The sequence below is a fragment of the Lissotriton vulgaris genome, chromosome 1_1, assembly GCF_964263255.1.
Source record: "Lissotriton vulgaris chromosome 1_1, aLisVul1.2, whole genome shotgun sequence".
Classification (NCBI taxonomy): domain Eukaryota; kingdom Metazoa; phylum Chordata; class Amphibia; order Caudata; family Salamandridae; genus Lissotriton; species Lissotriton vulgaris.
In genome coordinates, this window is record NC_141685.1 from 1,628,360,968 (window position 1) to 1,628,381,903 (window position 20,936).

Genomic DNA, 20,936 nt, shown 5'->3' on the forward strand with positions numbered 1-20,936 from the left:
CATGTCTGTGTGGACTAGGGTGTCCTTCAGACTTCGGTTTCTTTTGAATGAGAGTATGGGCCACTTTTTGTTCATTATTTTCTTCACATCATTTGAAGATGAATTAAATGTTATGACACAAATCATTTGTTGTGGTTGTGTCCTTTTTGAGTTTCAAGGAGAGGCTCTCTCGGGGTATTCTGTGCTCTCTTCTTGGCTTTTTCGATGATTTTTACAGGATAGTTCTTTTCTTTTAGTTTTTCTGTTAGTACTAGTGCTTCTCTTCTGTAGTCTTGGAGTTCCGAACAATTCAGCCGAATCCGTAAGAATTTGCCCACTGCTAGGTTCTCCCTCAGGGCCCGTGGGTGTGCGCTGTCGAATCTCAATACCGGTACAAAAGGGGGTGGTGATGGACGGAGCATCTGAATCAATCAAACACTCACACCCAGTCAAAAAATCTGGGTTTAATCCATCACCGTTCTTTAGCCCACTCTGCCACTCCAGTTCAGACATGGCTATATGCAAATCAGTCTGACCCTGTGCCTCATGGGAACAGTCCAGCCCGAACTGCCAAGCCATGTCTTCCCTGGACCGGAAACAAGCTTCCGAGGACCGGTTTTTGGCATTCTAGCCGTCTTCAGCCCGGCTTGCTTGAATCCAGTGGCAAAGTGAGCAAGGGACTCAGTCTGAGCATACCCTGCCACTCTTATGGCGGCCAAAAGCGGTACAAAGGGGGGTGGTGATGGACGGAGCATCTGAATCAATCAAACACTCACACCCAGTCAAAAGATCTGGGTTTAATCCATCACCGTTCTTTAGCCCACTCTGCCACCCCAGTTCAGACATGGCTATATGCAAATCAGTCTGACCCTGTGCCTCATGGGAACAGTCCAGCCCGAACTGCCAAGCCATGTCTTCCCTTGACAGGAAACAAGCTTCCGAGGACCTGTTTCTGGCATTTCAGCCGTCTTCAGCCCGGCTTGCTTCAATCTCAATAGGCTGTTCCTGTCAGTCGGTTTTGTGTAGAGAGAGCTACTCAAGCAGCCATCTCTAGCAGTTACATTGACGTCTAAGAAAGAGATTTTTTCTCTGTCCTTGTTCAATGTGAAACGTAAATGTGGGTTTAACCCATTGATCCAGTTGGTGAATTCCTTAAGGCTCTGATGTTGTCGATCTATCCGTACCATTTACAGATGTTACTGGTGTATGGATTTAAGGCCCATATATGTAGGTCCTCGAAATGGCTCATGTACAGGCATGAGATGCTAGGAGCAAATGTACTGCCCATTTAAGTGCCATGGACTTGTAGGTATAATTGGTTCTCGAATTTGAAAAAGTTCTCGGAGTGCCAATCTTATCAGGGTGATAACCCACTCGACTTTTTGAGAAGTTCCTCTATAACTTCAATGCTTTCCATCTGGGGTATACTGGTATATAATGCCTCGACATCTAGGCTTACCAAGATGTTTTCCCTCGGGTCATGTTCAATGTTTGTCAAGAGATTTTGAAGATGTTTAGTGTCCTGTACATACAATGTTATGCGTCTGACCAGCGGGCGTAGGAACCAGTCGCTATATTTGGACAAAGGCTCAAGAACCGACCCGATCCCAGAGACTATGGGTCTGCCTGGAGGGGGTACTTTCCCTTTATGAATTTTGGGAATGGTGTAGAAAAGAGGTATCCGTGGATCCTCTTGGTTAAGAAACCTATATTCTTTCTTGGTGATCCATTCCTTCTCAAGGGCATCTGATGTAAGTTTGGAGATGTTTTTTCTGAGTCGTTGTGTGGGGTCTCAGTTGATCTTTTTGTAAAATTTGTTGACGGTCAAAAGGGTGAGACATGCCGTCCTGTAGGCATTTGTGCTTTGGATCACTGTCGCTCCCCTTTGTCAGCAGGTTTTACAATTAATTCTGTCCTGTTCTTCAGTTTTTCAAGGGCCGTCTGTTCATTGTTACCTAAGTTGTTAAAAGTATTCTTATGGGGTTTGAGTTCTTCAACTTCTTTCACTACTGCTTCCTCAAAAGCGAGTAACTCTGGGGACATCATGCATTATGGCGGGTAGAAGGTTGATTTGAGTCTTAAGTCAGTGTAGTTCCCATCATTGGCAGTTTCTTCTTTATAGCGAAAGAAAGGTTTGAACCTAATTTGCCTGAAGAATTCTCCCAATTCGCACAGCAATTGGAACTTGTCTAGAAGGGTTGTTGGGACAAATCCACAGCTCTTTTCCAAAATGGCCATATCATCATTAGTGAGGGTGGTGTCCGTGAGGTTCACTACTAGTCCCTCATCTTGCTTGTCCCAGGCTGTTGTTGGCCCCTGGTGTTGCTTCTCGTGTTTGGTCCTGTTCTGTCTTCCTCCCATTGTATTCTTCTGTTGCCCCGTTGCCCTCGTCTGCCTCTCCTTCCACCCTGTCCTAAAAAATGTTGATTGAATTTAGGTTGGAAGTAGGGACCCGCTGTGTATTGTGGTGGGCCATGGTATGGGACCGGGCCAAATGGGCCTGGCCATGGATACATCCGTGGGTGTCCATATCTCTGGTTATATCCACTTCGCCGTGGTCTTCTTAGTTTGTTGTGCCAACTCTTGTTAGGACCATCGCTTGATCAGTCCTCTTATTTTGAGTCTGATGATCCGGACTGGCCACTCCGTGATGATCCAGTGTCTGAGAATTCTTGCCCTTGGTAGTCGTCTTTTATGTAGGGGTATACTTTCTCATGGCTGAATTTCTTAAGGTCTTTTTGTAGCTTGGCGATTCTATTTTGCATGAGGAATTCCTTATGTTCCATGATTTCCTTGTTGACCTCCTCGAGTTTTTTTTTATAGTGTGTTAATTTAATTTCTGTTAGTAGGCGGTCCTCACTGGTTTTAATTTTGATTAGTATGGCATCTAAGAGACGCTTAGCCGTATTGATAATCAGGATTAACCAATCCCGCGAGCAACGCCATGCAATCAGTGACCACTCCTTTTTAAATTGGGGATCATCCAGGAGTATCCTGGGTGCATTCGTGACCAACAGGCCTGTTGGTGCTGCATTGCTCCAGGAGATATTTTGTCATGATGACTCCCTGTAGAAGGATTCTCATCAGACTATTCTGTCATGATGGCTCCGTGTAGAAAGATTCTCATCTGACAGCTCTTAAGTTTTTAGCTCATCCCAGTTTTGTGCTTGGGATAGGCTTTGGCTGATGTTAGTATTTGGTAGTAGGGATGGGCCTGCTAAAATAGCAGATGCGACATCATCTGTGTAGCCAATCCCTAATTGTTCAGCCATGGCAGGTAAGCGATGTGTGAGATGTATGTGCTGAGAGGGTGCAACGACAGTTGCTGCATGAAACTAAAAACGTAGGTGCTATGCGTACTCTGAGATATATATGTGGATCCATTTGGATCTCAAAGCAAGGTTTTTAACCCACAGCTGTGCGCTGCTCAAAATATATCAACACATAAAGGTGCTGGGAAGTATCCCAGTGCCTAGAGGGTTTGAAAGGTAATATCAACCGGAGTATATCCTCCCTAAGTAGTACACTAATCACAAAAAATACTCCAATTGACCAGCTAGTGGACAGTGGTGCTTGTTGACTAACTATGCACGAGAAAGGGGACAAAAAAAGAAGAAAAGGGGGAGGTCTGACCCAACACCTTTTCTTCCACTACTCCCTCCCCCCATGCGTGTGGAAACATTTGGGAACAAGTGTATTCCTCTACCATTTGGGTGCTCCAATCAGTTAACTTCTGATAGGGGTGGGTAACCCAATATACCCTTGCGGGCTTGGGCAGTAAAAGTGTTCAAAGGAAAATTTGCCGGCAAGGGATTTGTTTGGTGCTCTGAGTTTCACCACGAAATTTCGCCAAAGGTAGCAAACGTCTCCTCTGTTGTAAGTCAAGGGTTGACTTACAACAGAGGAGACGTTTGCTACCTTTGGCGAAATTTCGTGGTTCCTGACATTGATGTCACGGTTTCACCTTACCACTAAAGATTCTATTTTGGCCCAACCTGGATTTATGGATACAACCAAGGGGTTTAAATCACAATTGCCTTAAGGTTTTGAACCTTGATTTTTCGCCTGAGTTCATTAATAGTTGGGTCTTTAATACAATACATTCTAAGGGTCATCTTCATTGCCTTATCTTCTTGTCCTGATGATGGTCTCTGGATTACACCACTGAGACCGAAACGTCGACACATCAATCCAAGTCTTCTGTTTGTTGTTGACTTTCTATTTATGATCTTTTAAAAGAAGTCATTTTTATCTATGTTGGTTTAGACTGGATTGTCTTCTTTTGTATTAATGGATTGTTTTTTCAGTTCCATTTACTTAAGATATATATGCAATCGCTACTAATTGTGTACCCTTCATTTGTTGATAATTCATTTCTATACAAATATAAACTCAAACCTTTTTCAAGAACAAACCTTCCCGTGTTGCCTTACTTTTGTTCTTTCATTTAACACACCTTGTGTTGTACATAATTACAAAAGTGATCACCAATTAGTTTAAGTCCTTACACAGATCATAGAGCTAGTGTGGTAGTTTCTATTGATCTCTCTCAAACATTTACAAAACATTGCACAGTTGCTGCTTTATTCAGCTCATTGATTCAAGTCATATAGATTTCATGATACTGTGAAACTCAGAGCACCAAACAAATCCCTTGCCGGCAAATTTTCCTTTGAACACCAATCAGTTAACAGCTGCACTTGTTGGGATTCTATTCCCATGCCCTTTGAAACTCAGTGGCACAAGTCCTCCCTGGTGTGTCCATAGGTCTCTGTTCAGTTTTTGCTCGGGCGATTCAAGACGGTCATGATGCAGCCAAGTTCACGATTCTTTGTATCTTTGCCACCACCCATTCTATTGGGTTGGCCATTGGCACCAGTGTTCCCATTCCCTGTTATGTGTGGCTGTGATCGACTGGGTACTCCGGCGACATCCAGTCCTGCCTGATGGATATGCCATTTGATGGGGCATGCTTGTTTGGAGACTAGGCTGATTCTGCTCTTGAGCATTTTACGAAGAGCAGGGCTACCGCATGCTCTTTAGGCCTGTCCACTCCACCTCGCCAGCCACAACAGTTAAACCGCTCCTTTTGTGGACTTGGCAAGGGTGTCCCATACCGCCAGCATGTCCAGCCTCAACAAGGATCTCACTAATTTCACATTTGAGACGTGGTGCCCCCACCCCCCTCCCAAATCCCTCCCACACCCCGTGGCCAAAGTCCACGAACCCCTTGGTCTACCCCTCCCCCTGCAGCCCACATGCCAAACCTATTTAGCTTGCATTTACAGGAGGACAGCCACCTGTTGGGAGGCAGATTCCATTGAGTCTTCCTATGTTAGCAGGCAAAAACATCGGACTGGTGGGTTCTACAGATCGTTTGCAGGGGATACACCTTCCTCTTCCTCTCTTCCCTGCTGCACCTTCCACCGACCTCCTGGCATCTGGGCATCTCTCAACTTTGCTGCAGGAGGTGCCAGCGCCAGAAGTTGGATGATGTTGTTATGCCTGCTAGTTTCTGGTGCCCAAGGAAGATGGACTGCAGCCTATTTTAAACCTGCGCCCTCTCTTAACCCCATCCTCTGCAAGGAGAAATTCTAAATTCTCACCCTATCGCAGGTCTTACCTGCTGTTGACCTCGATGATGATGTTGAAGGTGGATGATGCCTGTTTCCATATACCCATTCTGCCGGCCCACTGACGCTACCTGTGTTTTGTAGTGGGAAAGGTGCATTTTTAGTTTGTGATGCTCCCCTTTGACCTCACCAGTGCACCTCCAGTGTTCACAAAAAAGATGGCGGTGGTAAGCAGCACTTCTATCAAAAAGAGCCCTTGGGTCTAGAACTACTAACGTAGCTGTCGGAGTGAGGACCTAGCCACAAAAGGGATATCCCTTTTTAAGGACAAAATCCTTCACCCACCGGGATGACATGCTTCATCATTGGGATTTTCCTTGTGCCGTGATGTGTAATCTCGGCACGGGATTAAGCCCCCGCTCTGCGAGGGAGGAGCTCAGGGATGTTTTTTTTGTTGTCTGGAGGAAGGTATCCTGAATACCACAGTGATGGGCTCAAGGTAGTAGGGATGGCACAGCAAAAGAGTGAATGTTAAGTTAAAACTAGATCCACCTTGCGCAATATCCCTTTATTTGTGTGCCCCTCAGCTAGTACTAAAAGCAGGGCACTGGCAAAAGGAAAAATATATATCCGCAGCACACCTCAGGAGGTGTGGGGTGCCAGTATTCCCTTACCTTGACAACTGGCTGTTGAAGTGCAGCTTTGGTCAGTCGAAGAGCAAGGTCTTGAGGGTCTTCCTGAAGATGTGCAGAGTGGGGGTGGGTCTGATGTTGATCGGGAGCTCGTTCCAGGTCTTTCCAGCGATGTAGGAGAAGGTTCTTCCACCCATTCTGTCTGTGCGGATGCACGGGGTTTCGGTGAGGTCGGCGAATCGGAGGTTTCTCTTGGACGAGTGGAAGATTATTTCTTTGAGATATTGGGGTCCGGTGTTGTGGAGGCATTTGTAAGCATGGGTGAGTACCTTGAGGGTTACTCTATTCTCGATGGGGAGCCAGTGGAGGTCTCACAAGTGTTGGGTGATGTGTTTGTGTTGAGGAGTGCCGAGGATGAGTCTGGCTGCGGTTTTCTGTATGGTCTGGAGCTTGCGAGCAGAGATTTGTTGATCCCAGCAAAGAGGGCGTTTCCGTAGTCCAGTCTGCTGGTTATAAGGGCGTGGGTGACAGTCTTTCTTGATTCGGGGGGATCCATTTGAAGGTCTTGCGGAGAGTGTTGAAGCATGTGGAGGCAACAGCGTGAATCTGTCAGGTCATGATGAGGAAGGAGTCGAGTATGATGCTGAGGGCGTGGTCCATGGTGGAAGGAGGGTTGCTGAGGGCGGTGGGCCACCAGGTGTTGCCCCATGGGGATGGGCCGAGGACGAGGACTTATGTCTTCTCCAAGTTATGCTTCAGGCAGATGCTGCTCATCCAGGATGCGACGCCCTTCATTCCTTCCTGGCAGCTGAGTCTGGTGGTTAGGGGGTCCTTAGTAAGGGAGAGGATTAGCTGGGTGTCGTAAGCATAGGCTACTATGCTGAATCCATTGCATTGGACGATGGTGGCGAGAGGGCCATTTAGATGTTAAAGAGCGTGGGGCTGAGCAATGATCCTTGCGGTACTCCACAGTTGATCTCTGTGGGTTCGGAGAGGAAGGGCGAAAATCTGATTTTTTGGGTTCTGCCGGTGAGGAAGGAGTGGAGCCTGTCGAGGGAGGTTCCCTATATGCCGGCGTCATGGAGTCTGGCAGTGAGAGTGCGGTGGGCGACAGTGTCGAAGGCTACAGAGAGGTCAGGTAGGATCAGGGCCGCAGTGTGGCCTTGGTCGGGGAGGGTGCGGATGTTATCTGTGACGATGAGTAGGGCAAACTCAGTGCTGTGGTTGCTGCAGATTCCAGATTAGGAGGGGTCGAGGATGGAGTTCTTTTCGATGAAATTCATTAGTTGGACATTGACGATCTTCTCAGTGACTTTGACCGCGAAAGGGAGAAGAGGGATGAATAGGTAGTACTTGAGGTTTGTCTTGTTTGCTGAAGGCTTCTTGAGGATGGGTTCGACTTCTGCACATTTCCAGTCAGGGAATGTGCCGGCTACGAAGGTGGCATTGATGGTGCATCGTAGCTCAGATGCGATGGCGGCGGAGGCTCTGTGGAAGATGTCTGGAGGGCAGGAGTCCGTGGGGGCTCCTGAGTGAATGTTTTTCATGGTCAGTGTGGTGTCTTCGGTGGTGACTGGGTCCAGGAGGAGATGCTGGGCTGGAAGTCATTGCTGGGGGGAGGAGTGGATTTGGGGTCCGGAGTCTGTCTGTTGACGTTGTCGTAGACTGATCTTATTTTCAGGTGGAAGTAGGAGCTGAGTTTGTTGCAAAGGTCCTCGGAGGGTGTGAAGTACGTGGCTTCGCTGGGGGGCTTGGTGCATTCCTGGATGATGCTGAAGAGTTCCTTGGAGTTGCTAGTGTTGGCGTGGGTTTTGTTTCAGATAAAGGTACTTTTGAATGAATCTGATGAGCTAGTGGTATTCTGTCATGGTCTTCTGGAGTTTTGCTGTTTCTCCAATTCCTGAGACGTCTTCAGGTACGTCTGGATTCTTGGAGGTCGGCGGTGAACCAGGACGCCTTCCTGAGGCGCTGTCTGTTGGGGTTCCCCCAGTGGTGACTGACTTGGCAACCAGGTGTCCCTTGGCGAGATCTATATGCGCCTTTTGTTGGAACACATTTGTGGCTTGGTGCGGCATACACCAGATTGACCTCAACCAGACAAAGTTATCTGACGTTCTGTTAAGGCTTATCTTTTGCCCCTGTATCAAAATGAAACACAGTCTACCCAATTCGTATAGAAGGTATAACAAACCATATTCACTCTCATGAGACAGACCTCTTCATAACATATTTTATTTTTAATTTATAAATACATAAATACAGTTTCGGGCTCCCTAACTTCAAAATCCATATCAGACTTCAGACTCCTGCACGATACCACTCCTACACACTCATTCAATCAAAACCCATCCAGTCCACATATTAAAAACATTATTCATACAGCAATCTAATATCATTATATGTATCTACTCCTCTATTGACATATATCACAAAGATGATCTCTATTATTGTTCAGTAAATATCATATACAGATTTCATCAGCATTAAAGTTTTTTTGACAAATACAGAACAAAATAAAATAAAAGCAACTTCAGCATTACACTTCTGACAAATCAGAGAAAAGCGCAGACGTGCGTTTCGGTGAAAAGCAGCTCCGATTTGGAAGAGATACTTTTGTCAGGATGCTGTATATAATATGATGGTGGTGGCAGCAGCCATCCAGTCCAGAGACAAATGTATTTAAGGACCCAGATTTAATTTAGATAGGTTTGTAGACACTGTGAATGGCACATGCACTGACAACATTTCCCAAAATAGGGGGGCAGTCAGAGATGGAAAAAGCAAGATGCTCCGACAAAGGTATAATATGGATGGGGGATAAAAGGCCAAGGGTTGAGGGTGATACCTTTCCCAAAAGTGCTTCTGATTGATGTACAAGGTAACAGAGTTAAGGGTCGACAAAGACAGTCATAGTAGATTCAAGGGCCCTCTTATTTATAGATATTGTCTTTTGCCTTCTTACGGTTGCCAGATCAGCACTCCTTGTGTAAGCCACCAATTGTGATGTGGTTCATATGTTTCCCCTTCGCCCTTTGTAATGCCTCATTGAGGACCTTAATCTAGGCCTCACTTATTTGATGTTCACTCCATTTGAGCCACATTTAAGCTGTTCCTTATGGCTTCTTACTATCAAGACAATGTGTTCCTCATCGCCATCACCTTAGCACGGCATGTGAGTGAGCTTCCAGTTCTTTGTTTCAATCCACATTACAGTACCTTCAGCCCAGACAAACAGGTTGTGTGTATGCAACCATAATTTCTACTAAAAGTTGTGACGCTGTTTCATGTCACCCTGCCAGCGTTTTACTCTTCATCTAACCCCTCTAAGGAGAGGAGAGCCTCTATTGTTTGCCCAAGCCAATCAGCGGATTAACACTAAGGACGTCACTTTACTGATGGCACTTATCAATGCCCGTTCACTGTGTAAACACAGCCAGGAAGTTGCGGACCTCATTATAGATAATAAACTCGATATCCTTTTCATCACTGAAACCTGGACTAATGAGTCATCCGAACCAGATATGGTCATTGCAGTACCAGCTGGTTATAAGGTTCACCGGCAGGATAGAGTACGGGAAAGAGGAGGCGGTTTGGCTATTATAGCCAGGGAGTGTTTTCCTGTTAGAACCACCCTTATTCCTTCTAACTCATGCGAAGCAATGCAATTTGGAATACAACTCAGCCCCCTTTTTAACTTTAAGGGAATACTGATTTATCATCCTCCGGGAACTAGGACAGCTTTTCTCGCCAGTATCAGCAACATGCTGGAAACAGTAGCAATGGAAAACTCGTTTACAGTGCTAGGTGATCTAAATTTTCACCTAGACCAGCTTGACCAGGCTGACACATCCACCCTGATATCGGACTTGGAGATCTTAGGGCTAAAACAATTAGTCACCTCGGCCACACACACAGCAGGTCATATTTTAGACGGTGTTTTCTCCAATGTTGACTGTTTCCATATAACGGACATTGTACCAATGCCATGGACTGATCATTACGCCATATGTGGGGAAATTTCCATGAAAACTGTCCAAAATAACAACTCCACCTTAAAGCAAAGCTGCTTTAAAGATTGGAAGAATATAAACCAGACAGAGCTGAAAATGCAGCTGGACAATATGCGTCCTACGGTGCCCAACAATCCCAATGAAGCTACTTTAAAATTCCATACCTGGCTCGCCCACGCTACCGAACGAACAGTGTGTTCGAAATCTTTGTCCAGAAACCGAGCCAATCCGACTGCCCCATGGTACTCTGACGAGCTGAGGCGGCAAAAACAAAGTAATAGGAATCTGGAAAGGATTTGGAGAAAAAATTATGACCTGGCCAGTAAGAAAGAATATAAAGAAGCTTTGGCACTTTATAAAGCTATGATCACCAAGGCAAAAAAATCATATTACTCTAATCAAATTGACCAAGCCATAAATTCAAGTAAACGCCTATATGAAATAACTAAAATCTTGGCAGGTAATATCTCTGACCTTGCCCCGGTTCCCTCCCAAGAATTCTGCGATGAACTGGCGAATTTCTTTTTCACCAAAGTGGATGACATTTATCAAGCCTTCACCTCCAAAACATCCAGGACGAACACCATCTCTCCTTGTCCATCCCTAGCCACTACACTGTCAAGTTTCCACAAACTTACAGACGACCAAACGAAGACCATTGTCTCAACCATTAAATCAGGCTCCGCCTTTGATCCCTGTCCAGTTTCAGCACTAACCTCAGTCATGGATTCCATTATACCGGTGCTGACTGAAGTTTGTAATGCCATCCTGTCCTCAGGGACCTACCCAAATGCCTTAAAAAAAACATTGCTGAAACCTTTATTAAAAAAATCCGGCTTGGATAAAAGCGAGCTTAAAAACTATAGGCCAATTGCGAGCCTACCGTTTTTAGCTAAAGTAGTCGAGAAAGCCATGAATTTCCAACTTTCAGACTTTATCGAGAAACACCGACTGCTAGACGACTCTCAATTTGGCTTTCGCAGACATCATGGGACTGAAACCGCCCTTATAAAGGCCGCCGATGATGTCAGGGCCATTCGTGACCAAGGCGGGACTGCAATTTTAGTACTGCTAGATCTATCAGCAGCTTTCGACACGGTCGACCATAACATCCTGATCGACCGTGTCGAAAAACTGGGCATTTGTCACTCAGCCAGAAATCTCCTTGCCTCCTTCCTTGCAGATAGAACGCAAGCGGTCACCCTTGGACCTTTTCGATCTGCCCAACTCTCGCTGCCATGCGGTGTCCCCCAAGGCTCATCCCTTAGTCCGACACTATTCAATATCTACGTGTCGGACCTTGCCAATGTCATCAGGGCTTATGGGATGAGCCTAACATCGTACGCGGATGACACGCAGTTGGTGTTGGCTATCAAGGGTGATGGAGGAGAAGTAGCGCAAAACTTTAAAAACGGTCTGCTCGCAATCGGAGAATGGATGGCAATTAACTGCCTCAAACTTAATTCGGAGAAGACCGAGGTAGTTATTTTTGGTCCGCTTCTTCCAGCATGGTCCTCCTACTGGTGGCCAGCTGCCTTTGGTTCCCCTCCCACCCCCACATCAAAAGTCAGGAACTTAGGCGTCATTTTCGATGATGGACTCAGTTTCATGGACCACGCAAACAAAGTGGCTTCAACGGCACACTTTAGATTGAAAATGATCAGAAAGATTCGACCCTTTCTTCCGGAGACCTTAATCAAAACCTTGGTGAGTTCCTTAGTTCTAACAGCTTTGAATTATTGTAACGGTCTTTTCCTCAACGCTCAGGTTAGGGTCAAAAACAAATTACAATCAATTCAAAATGCGGCGGCACGTCTGCTCTCAGGAACTTCAAAGTTTGAATCCATATCAGCAATAATCAGGCAGTATCATTGGCTTACAATCGAAAATAGAATTAAGTTCAAGTCTTTGTGTATAGTTTACAAGGCTTTAAACAATCAAGGACCACATTCGCTTAAAAACCAACTGAAACTTTATGTACCTTCAAGGCAGCTCCGCTCTTCCTCTTTGCACCACCTAGTTATCCCACGATCAAAGAAAGTTTCCTGGGGTGACCGTCGCTTCACAGTGGCTGCCCCCAAACTTTGGAACACCCTCCCGCACAACATCAGGACGAGCTCGTCCCGTTATCAATTCCGGAAACTCTTAAAAACATGGTTATTCAACCAATGAGCCTCATGCAACGAGTGTGGACTGGTGGAATTTACTAGCGCCAAGACGCCCAAGGGTATTCGCTGCGCTCTATAAATCTCAACAAATAAATAAATAAATAAATCCCAAAACAGCACTCCGCTTTTACAAGTATCGCACTAATGACCCCAGAGTGGACGATCAGCTCTTTGTAGGGTTTGCTTGAGCAAAAAGAGCAGGAATGTGCCAAAGGGAACATTCTCCCGCTGGATCTTGCTCTGCATTAAGATCTGCTATGCATTGGTTAAGAAGAAGCTTCCAGAAGGACTGCATGCTCATTTTGCTATGACCAACCCCTCACCACTGCGTTAGTATGCAGAGTCCCTGTCGTAGACATCTGCCAGTTGGATATGTGGCAGTCCCTCCATACATTCACACAGCACTATTGTATGGACAGTCAGGGTCACCGAGAGGGCTATTTTCCCCACCCGTTGCTTCAGGACTTTTTGGTTTGAGTCCATTCACAGTCCCACCTCCAAATAGGTACTGTGTTGGTATCCCTTCAAAATGTGAGGAAACTCCGGCTATAAATTTCTATCAGAAGAACACCTTCTGTAATGCTTTTTATGGTAGAGGCTCTATCTAGCTGCAGATTCCTCACTGTGGCGTCTATATAGGTTGCACACATAATTTCCAGAGCGGAATGGCATCAGTGCGGAGCCGCACAGCATCATCTGACAACGTGCCGATGTACTGCTGAAAGATTTCCGGATCCATTCTGATGCCTAGGGAATATTCAGAAGGTGAAGTACCGCTACTAGATAGTCTTTGCCAGAAAGAGCATTACCACAGTTAAGTAATTTTTTTATCCCTGTGTATGTCTGCTCCGTGAAAACGAGATATCAATTCCTTGCATTTCTTTGCTCTGAATAAGAAACACAGGTGTCTTCCATATGGCATCCTGTTTTGTCGTATGACTTTGCTGTGATAATGAGACACCATTACCTGCTTGGTGAGAATGAGGTGCTATTGTTTCATGTGTCTCGTCTAAATGAGAATGAGATTACTATGCAGCTGTGTCGCTTCTCTACTAAAATATCATGTTTTGACTGTGGAATGCTTTGGTAACCAATGTGTCTTGGTAACCAGGTGCCTATTATTAAGAGATCCTGGGGTTCCCACTGTTATGTTATGAGAATGAAACATGAATCTTCCCTGTCTGTCTGTCAATGACATACAGCATCTTAAGTGGAGAATGGATTAATCTGCACCGAAGTGTACTAAATGCAAGTCCTTTCTGTTTAGGCTTATGAAAGAGACAAGTAAGTGCATTATTCTAAATAAACATGGAGTAGCCAGTGTGCTGAGTGAGATGTCCGAAAGTGTTACAACGTTGCACTTTTTAATCATGACAAGTTACCCCACACTCTTGATTGTACCTTTACAGCAATTGTCCTTTTAATAACCTGTTTCTTATAGGCAAATGGGGCAGCATCCGTACAACCAGCCGAACAAACACATATGCACTTAATGCAGAGATTGGTACCCGCCTGGCAGCCAAGGACATGCTGAGCTCTCATCACAATGGGGGACCTTCTGAGGCCAACTTTCTGCGCCAGCAAAGGGCTCATCTCTACATCATCGGAGACAAATCCCAACTGAAGGTAATGTAGATGAAAGGGAAATGAGAAAGCTTTATGTGGCCTCAGGTTCTGTACCTCTGAATGAAGGCCCTTCCTTAGCCCTACAAGTCTGTTTCATTACTTTGACATGTCTCTGCCACTTTTTTATTGCAAACTCCGACTTCGCAAGACTACCTTTTACCATTGCCCTGTACCCTACACTCATCATTCATAGCTCTGTATGGAGACTGACTGACTGAATCCTTTTTGTTCCTCTGTTCGCTTTCATGATCTGGAATGTCTGTATGCACTTAGATGTAACCAGAGCCTAGCTCTTCCTTTCTTGACCTTTCCTTAAATCGGTCTCCTGTTTCCTGGCCATATTCTGGTTCTTTCTTGTTCCTTCTTTGGCTTGCCTTTTCCATTTCTTGGGCTTGTTTTATTGTGGCTCCATCCACTTATTAACCCTGCCCTATGTTATCCTGTGTTTGCCATGTCCTCTGCACAGTGCCTCCTCTTCCCTTTCGTATCCTGGTTTTGGGTCCTCCATTGCCGTCCCTGTTTGAGCCTAACACCTACTTGCCCTAACTCCCTAAAACGTTTATTCATATGTAGTAATATAGTCACAGCTGGCACTGAGCTACTGATACAGTGTTAGGGTTATTCTGAATCCTGATTGCTTCACAAGTGTGGTATAATAATGTTATCCTTGCTAACCTGGCTCCATATCAAAATTTGCTCATAGGTTAGTGTTGTTCTGTGTTTCTTATTGGATTACAGGTAAAGGCCTTACAATGTTACCAGCTCTTTCCATGGGTAATTAATGTTCTTTTCCACAGGGTGTGAAGCAGGATCCCCTCCAGCTCTGGGAAGTGGTTCCCATTGAGGTTTTTGACATCCGGCAGGTGAAAGCCAGCTTTAAGAAGCTCATGAAGGCATGTGTGCCCAGCTGCACATCTACAGATCCAAATTTGGCCTATCTGCGCTCCCTGGAAGAATCTGAATGGCTTTCTCAGGTCTGTTCATTACATTACTTTTTTCTAGGCTGTTTTGACATCATTATTATTAAGAACACTTTGGAAAGAGAATCAGAAGCAGGGGAGCAGTAAATGATAATAGTAGGCACTTAACTGCTTTCTTTGGCAGTGCCGTCCTTTAACATGCTGAGTCCACCGTCCAAGTTGTCTGTGTCTGTTTATCCCTAGTTCCCTTTTTTGTTTTGCCCATGCCTTTCACAAGCCCTCCTATGTATCATACAAACATTTCTCCTTATCGGTTTCATTTTGGATAATCCATACATATTTTCAAAACTCTCCTAATTCTGCTCATTGTCACACCTTCCTAGTAGCCTTTTGTGCTGCCTGTGGCCATATTGCAATCCTGGTTCTTCAGCGTTAAATGTTCGATGGAGTTACAAACTTGTTGAAATGCTACTCTTCAGTAAGGCATGCAAATGGAGTACTTTAAGTACTTTAAGTGCTTTTGCATTCTTTTCTGGTTAGCAGTCTACTTTTGCTTTTGGTCTGTATGGCTAATGTATTGCTAATGGATTAGAGCCCAACCATGTTTTTTGTCATCGCATTTTGTATTACTCAGGTGACTGAGAATATTTTGTGGATCTTAATCCTCTAGGTTGTTCTGTTTTATATTTATTTTAAACTTATTTCAGTGTTTTGTGACCGTTGGTATTTATTTTTTGGTGTGTCAAGTTTGGCATTTGTGCCATTCTTAACGAACCTGTTATATTGTATATTTGCTTTTAGAGGATTTGGGTGCACCTCTTTCAGCCATTGGCTTCTTATGCCTAGAAATCTTCATCCATTTACTTTTGACATTGCCAATCACATCCTGGATCCGTGGACTGGAGTACTTAGATGACCCCATTCCTTGGCATTGGCTTTTTGGCTGTCTCCCTTTGCCTCTGTTGGCAACAAGAGGGACTGTTTTACAGTCTGACAGTCGGCAAGTAACACTGGGGCGCGAGTACAGACAAAAGCATCAGAAAAATGGATCCCACAGAAAAAGGGTTTCTTTATCTTGTGTAGCATCCACATTTCATATACTTGGCTGTGCTTGTTCCAGTACACAAATAAGCATTCGAAAAACCAACCACGTGCAAAGTCAAACCTTTCTGCCTTTTTCCAATGATTATAGTTTGGAAGGGACAAAGTATTTCCTTCGAGTTTCAAGAAGAAGTAAGCACCAAGAACAGAAGTGACAAACCACATCACTATACTCTTCTGTTTCCTCCTCTGGCCATCCTTCAAAGTGCGCTTTAAATGTATACCAATTTTTCGTATGGGGAACTGGTTGTGCCTATGAAAACAAGTGCTTCACCATGTTGGATTGAAAACCACTTTTCTAAGTGTCAAAATATGACAGTGGTAGTTAGGCATCTGTCAACATCCTGAAATGTCATCAAGTGCCCGATCAGCACCTCCTGTTTATAGGAGAACTACTGGGTACAACGACGATATGGGCTTTTTCTCCTACATGGAGGATAAGAGATCTGATTTCTGATGTTTTTGGTGGAAACTGGAATTCTAGTCCTGACAGTCTTTTCTTTGCTCAGTCTGCTGGCTTATTACATCCTCCTGGTCATGCTCACATGCTGGTACATGAGGGCCCTCCAATAGTGCCTCTGTAAGTAGCTGTTGCAGCATCAGGCAGACCTGGCTGATTCCAATGTGATCTCTCAGGATACTACAGTGGACCTGAGCTGGTGGGGAACAGAGGAGTGAGCTGGCTCATGGAAAGTCCTTTGTCCCCAGATAGTGGTGGCCATGGCCGTGACAAACCCATCTAACGTGCGGTGGGGCACGCATCGAGAAAAACTGATGGTCAGAGGAGACTAGTCAAAAGAAAAATAGGGATTGCACATTAACGTACAGGACCTAAGGGGGATACGTCTGGTGCTCAAGGCCGTCACCCCATCCCTCTCAGTAAACTATTAAGATTTTGATGGGCAATATACCTGCAATGTGGCCCGTCAATAAACAGGGAGAAGTGGTTTCCCAGCTTCTCTGTTGGGGAGCACTGAGGATCTGGATGCACCAGCAGGGGCTGTGTCTCGTTGCAAATGACCTGGCCTGATCATTGAACATGAAGGCTGAGGCAGTCTCAGTCAGCGTCATCTTACTCCATCCAGAGGTGGTTCAAGATCTCTGTGACCTTTGGGAGCACTCTGCAGGTGGGCAGCTGTGCAACTCGCTACAATGCCTAAATGTCTGATTAGCTGTGCTCTCCAGCATCATTTCAAGGAGCCATGGGTGGCACTTTTCAGTAGACATGGAGGCTTGCTCTTGACTATGCATTTTCTTCCATATTCTTGATTCCTCAGGTTCTGAGGAAGATTTGCCAAGACCAGGCCCAAGTCGTTGTTGCCTCAGACTGGCCCTGAGGTGTGTGGTACACAGACCTGTGGCACCTCTCCCTTTGTGCTCCTCTTCTTTTCCTGCTCAGAGTGGATCTGTTATCCCAAGCTTAGGAGCAGTGGGGCAGGTACGGCACCCCAATAATCAGAGCATACACTTTCATGCCTAGAGATTGAGGAGAGTCATCTGAGTTCTTTCACCTGCACTTTGAGGTGGTTGATGAAAGCATTACTTCGTGTCAACATTTCATTACATCAGTCTAAGCAGCGGGATGGAACTAGTTTATCACCTGATATTCAGGTATTGTTATTGAACCATTCAAATTGACACTGGTGAATATTTTAATGTTTGCTTTGACCTGGGTACTTTGCTTTATCCTATGCATTTGCTACTGTTAAAGGAAACAGAATGACCTTTTTATAACTCCCAGGCCAAACTTCCTTGTTCAAGTCCACAGTGGTGGTCACATTTTTGAAACTGTTAACAAGCTTGTTTCCTCCAGTCCCATGAAGTATTCTCCAACGGGGCTTGAATTAGTTGTTGCTGTTTTTGATGGCGCTCTTTTTAAGCCCATGCATGATTGCCAGTTGAGACTTTGCAAGTTTAAGACTGTATTTTTGGTTGCTATAATTCTTGTAGCTGCCCCTCAAGACTATAGGGGTCTGGAGGACACACATACTTCTACACATAATTGTTTGTGCTGCATTCATTCAATTAGTAAGATTACTGATGTCACTGCACCCTCTGCTCTCTCCTAAGATAATGTATAAACTTTTATAGTCCCCATTGTGAAGTGACTCAACCTCTAGCCACTTCCAGTGTTTGGCACAACTGAAGGGAGAGCATGATTTGCACGACATCAGAAAAAGTGGTCTTGTTGGAACGTCACTATTCCATCTTAGGTCTACTTTTTTTGAGAAGCCAGCATTAATAATATCAGTTTCTTCCACCAGAACAGAGGCTGTAGTTTCTATCCTCTTACTGGTTCTAGCTACAATGGCTACTCGTGATGTTTTCTACAATATATATACTGAGGGGTATCATCAGAGGATTATTTCTCTCTTGCTGTCATGCAGTTGGTTGTTTGGTCTATCATTCGACCTCCTAAGTGGTCGTTGTTTTGCAATGCATGAGGTCGATATTTTTCAGGAACAATAGCCTGTGTCTGGCAAGGACAATTTTGTAAATGCAGAAGCTATGTTGGAAAGAAGGCTTCCTTTTACTAAAAATAATCGATTCCACATTATAATGAAATTCTTACTTGAACAATGTTCTATGTAAGTAAATGCAATATAATGGTTATGTGTTTTTTCAAGGAGAATTGTTTTGCGTGCAAAAATAGCTACATCAAATAATTGTATCCTATTCTTCAAAACTTACAACCTAACAAATGTTGTAGTACATTTGCACTCTTATCTAGGTCATACTTCAAGTAAGAAAGTACGCATTTCTTTGCTATTAAGCAGGTTATTTTGCTTTCAGCACCGAAATCATTCTTTCCAAGGTAGCTTCCATACCTGAAGTTTGGGGAAATCAACAGCAAAATGCACACACTTGCAAGACATTGGAGCAGACTTTTTTCTCAAGACTCACCAGCCCATTTCTTCTCAGGGTTCTGTCGTCTGGAAAGCTCCTTTAGCTGCTTCCGATTGAAAGCTACTGCTTGTTTCCCTTTCAATACAGATGGTTTCCATGTTTGAAGTTGTGGGAGATCAACAGCAAAGCCAAAATCTCTTGAGACTTAGAGGTGGGCATCTTAGGGTAAAGAGCTCATGTCCTCACACCTATGTGGGAGGCATGCTAAAAACACAGCAACATCTTGGTGCACACTGTAAACAATTCATCACACTGCACCACCAGCGGCACACTGCCACAAACGAGGCAGTTTCACTCAAACCGGCACACTGCCACAGCTAACAGGCCTAGCTTTAATATGATAAATAAATTCCGGTTGCATGTGGTAGCGCTGTAAAGCCATATTTACTGGCTTTACCAGTGGTTTTTCACGTTTTTTTAATACTTTGTGTTTTGACATCTTGGGACCTGAGCACAAGTCTTGCAGCCATTTTAGGTTCCCAGGTACTAATCTCTCACTACTCTTAAAATCCAACGGTACCCGCCTTGATATTATTTTGGCTTGAGAGGGTTGTGCTGGGGGGCATCCTCCCGCCCGGGCTTACCTCCTGCAGCCTCATTTGCGAGGGAATGAAAAGGTGGGTTAATCATTCCTTGGCTCTGTCTGACCTTTAAAATCACAGTGTGTCCCACCGCAGCCTGGCTCTGAGGTTTGCCTTCTGTCTTTCTCTTTCCCTCTTTTTTCACCTTCCCCATTCAGGCTTAATATTTACAGCCAGAGCTGTCTACATGCCTGGACACCTGAAGAGAGCAAACATTTCCTGCCTTTCCCTCCCTCCCATGCGTGGACGATCCGACTCTGCCTGATCCATGCCTTCCTTCAGTTCACATCACACTTAGACTTGACTCGCTTTCGAATACAACAAAGTGCTGCTCGAGAGTCCAGAGTCCGCTCTGTTTATTTAACCGAAAACAATAGAGTCAGATTCCGATTCACCTTTCAACTACTCGTGGCCTTCCCTGCCCCAGATGAGGTTTCTCTGGAGGACCAAGATAAATGGGAGACCCCATTAGTGCTGCTATCGTCATTAGTTGCTCTGTTTTGTTTAGCGTCGCCTGTTTTCACCCGTGGTGTGTTTTGCACGTTCACTTGGCTGATGTCGGTGATACGCCTCGCAAACACTATACTTGTGTATGGCTGGTGAAGACGGGGGCGCTCTGTGTGGGGACTAACGGGGATGTTGTTAATAAAATACAATGCAATAAGCGAATTGGTTTGTACAATGTCCGATTTTAATTAAGTTTGATTTATATAGAAAATGTATATAAGCCTCCAGACCCAAAAAATATTATATATATAGCATTTACAAAACCTTGAAAATTCACTGAAAAAACCATAGGTTATAGACCATATATAGTTAGGAATTAGCATTTACAAAACCTTATTTTACTCACACAAAACCATTGAAATTCGCATATATAGTTAGTTGCACTAACTATATATCGCGCACCCGCAATCCACTGCTGATCATGTCACATATTACATCATTCATGACATGGTCAGTGACATCACTGATGACATCACTGATGACATATCATATATGGGCCTCCTCAGTCACCCTCAGAAAACCTAGGGGGTCAGGATATGTCTCCCGTGCCCCCTTATACCCATTCCCAACATTGTTTATCCTCCATATTGTGACTAAATTCGTCCGAAACACAAGATGGCGGACTCCCGTTACGCTACCGGTGAGCTACCCGGTTCGCGTACCGGGTAGCGCTTCCACCGCGAAAAATCGAAAAAAAATGTATTTTATTTTTTTGCCCCGCGGGGCCCTTTAATAGCCCCCACATCAATCCTAGGGGGTCAGGAGGGGTCTACCTTGCCCCTTTCATTCATTTCCCCCTTCGTTTATTTCCACCTCTTGTCTCTCGATCCTACCGAGAGACAAGATGGCGGCCGCTCCGGACTGTTTAGAATGTTGAGAGTCACCGGAGAGCCAATCCGCTTCTCCTCGCGAAGTTCCGTTACGCGTCTGGT

The 20,936-nt window shown here is 44.9% G+C and overlaps 1 protein-coding gene across 8 annotated transcripts in view; it reads left to right on the plus strand.

Moving 5' to 3' along the window:
• The window catches only part of SBF1 (SET binding factor 1), a 1,591,024-nt gene that overhangs the window by 1,188,003 nt on the left and 382,085 nt on the right, over nucleotides 1–20,936 (plus strand). For all 8 annotated transcript variants that reach the window (XM_086918836.1, XM_086918839.1, XM_086918838.1 and 5 more), the window contains 2 exons: nucleotides 13,804–13,988; nucleotides 14,786–14,962. In XM_086918836.1, the coding sequence (XP_086774962.1) occupies nucleotides 13,804–13,988; nucleotides 14,786–14,962 (362 nt within the window). The remainder of the gene's footprint in view (nucleotides 1–13,803; nucleotides 13,989–14,785; nucleotides 14,963–20,936) is intronic.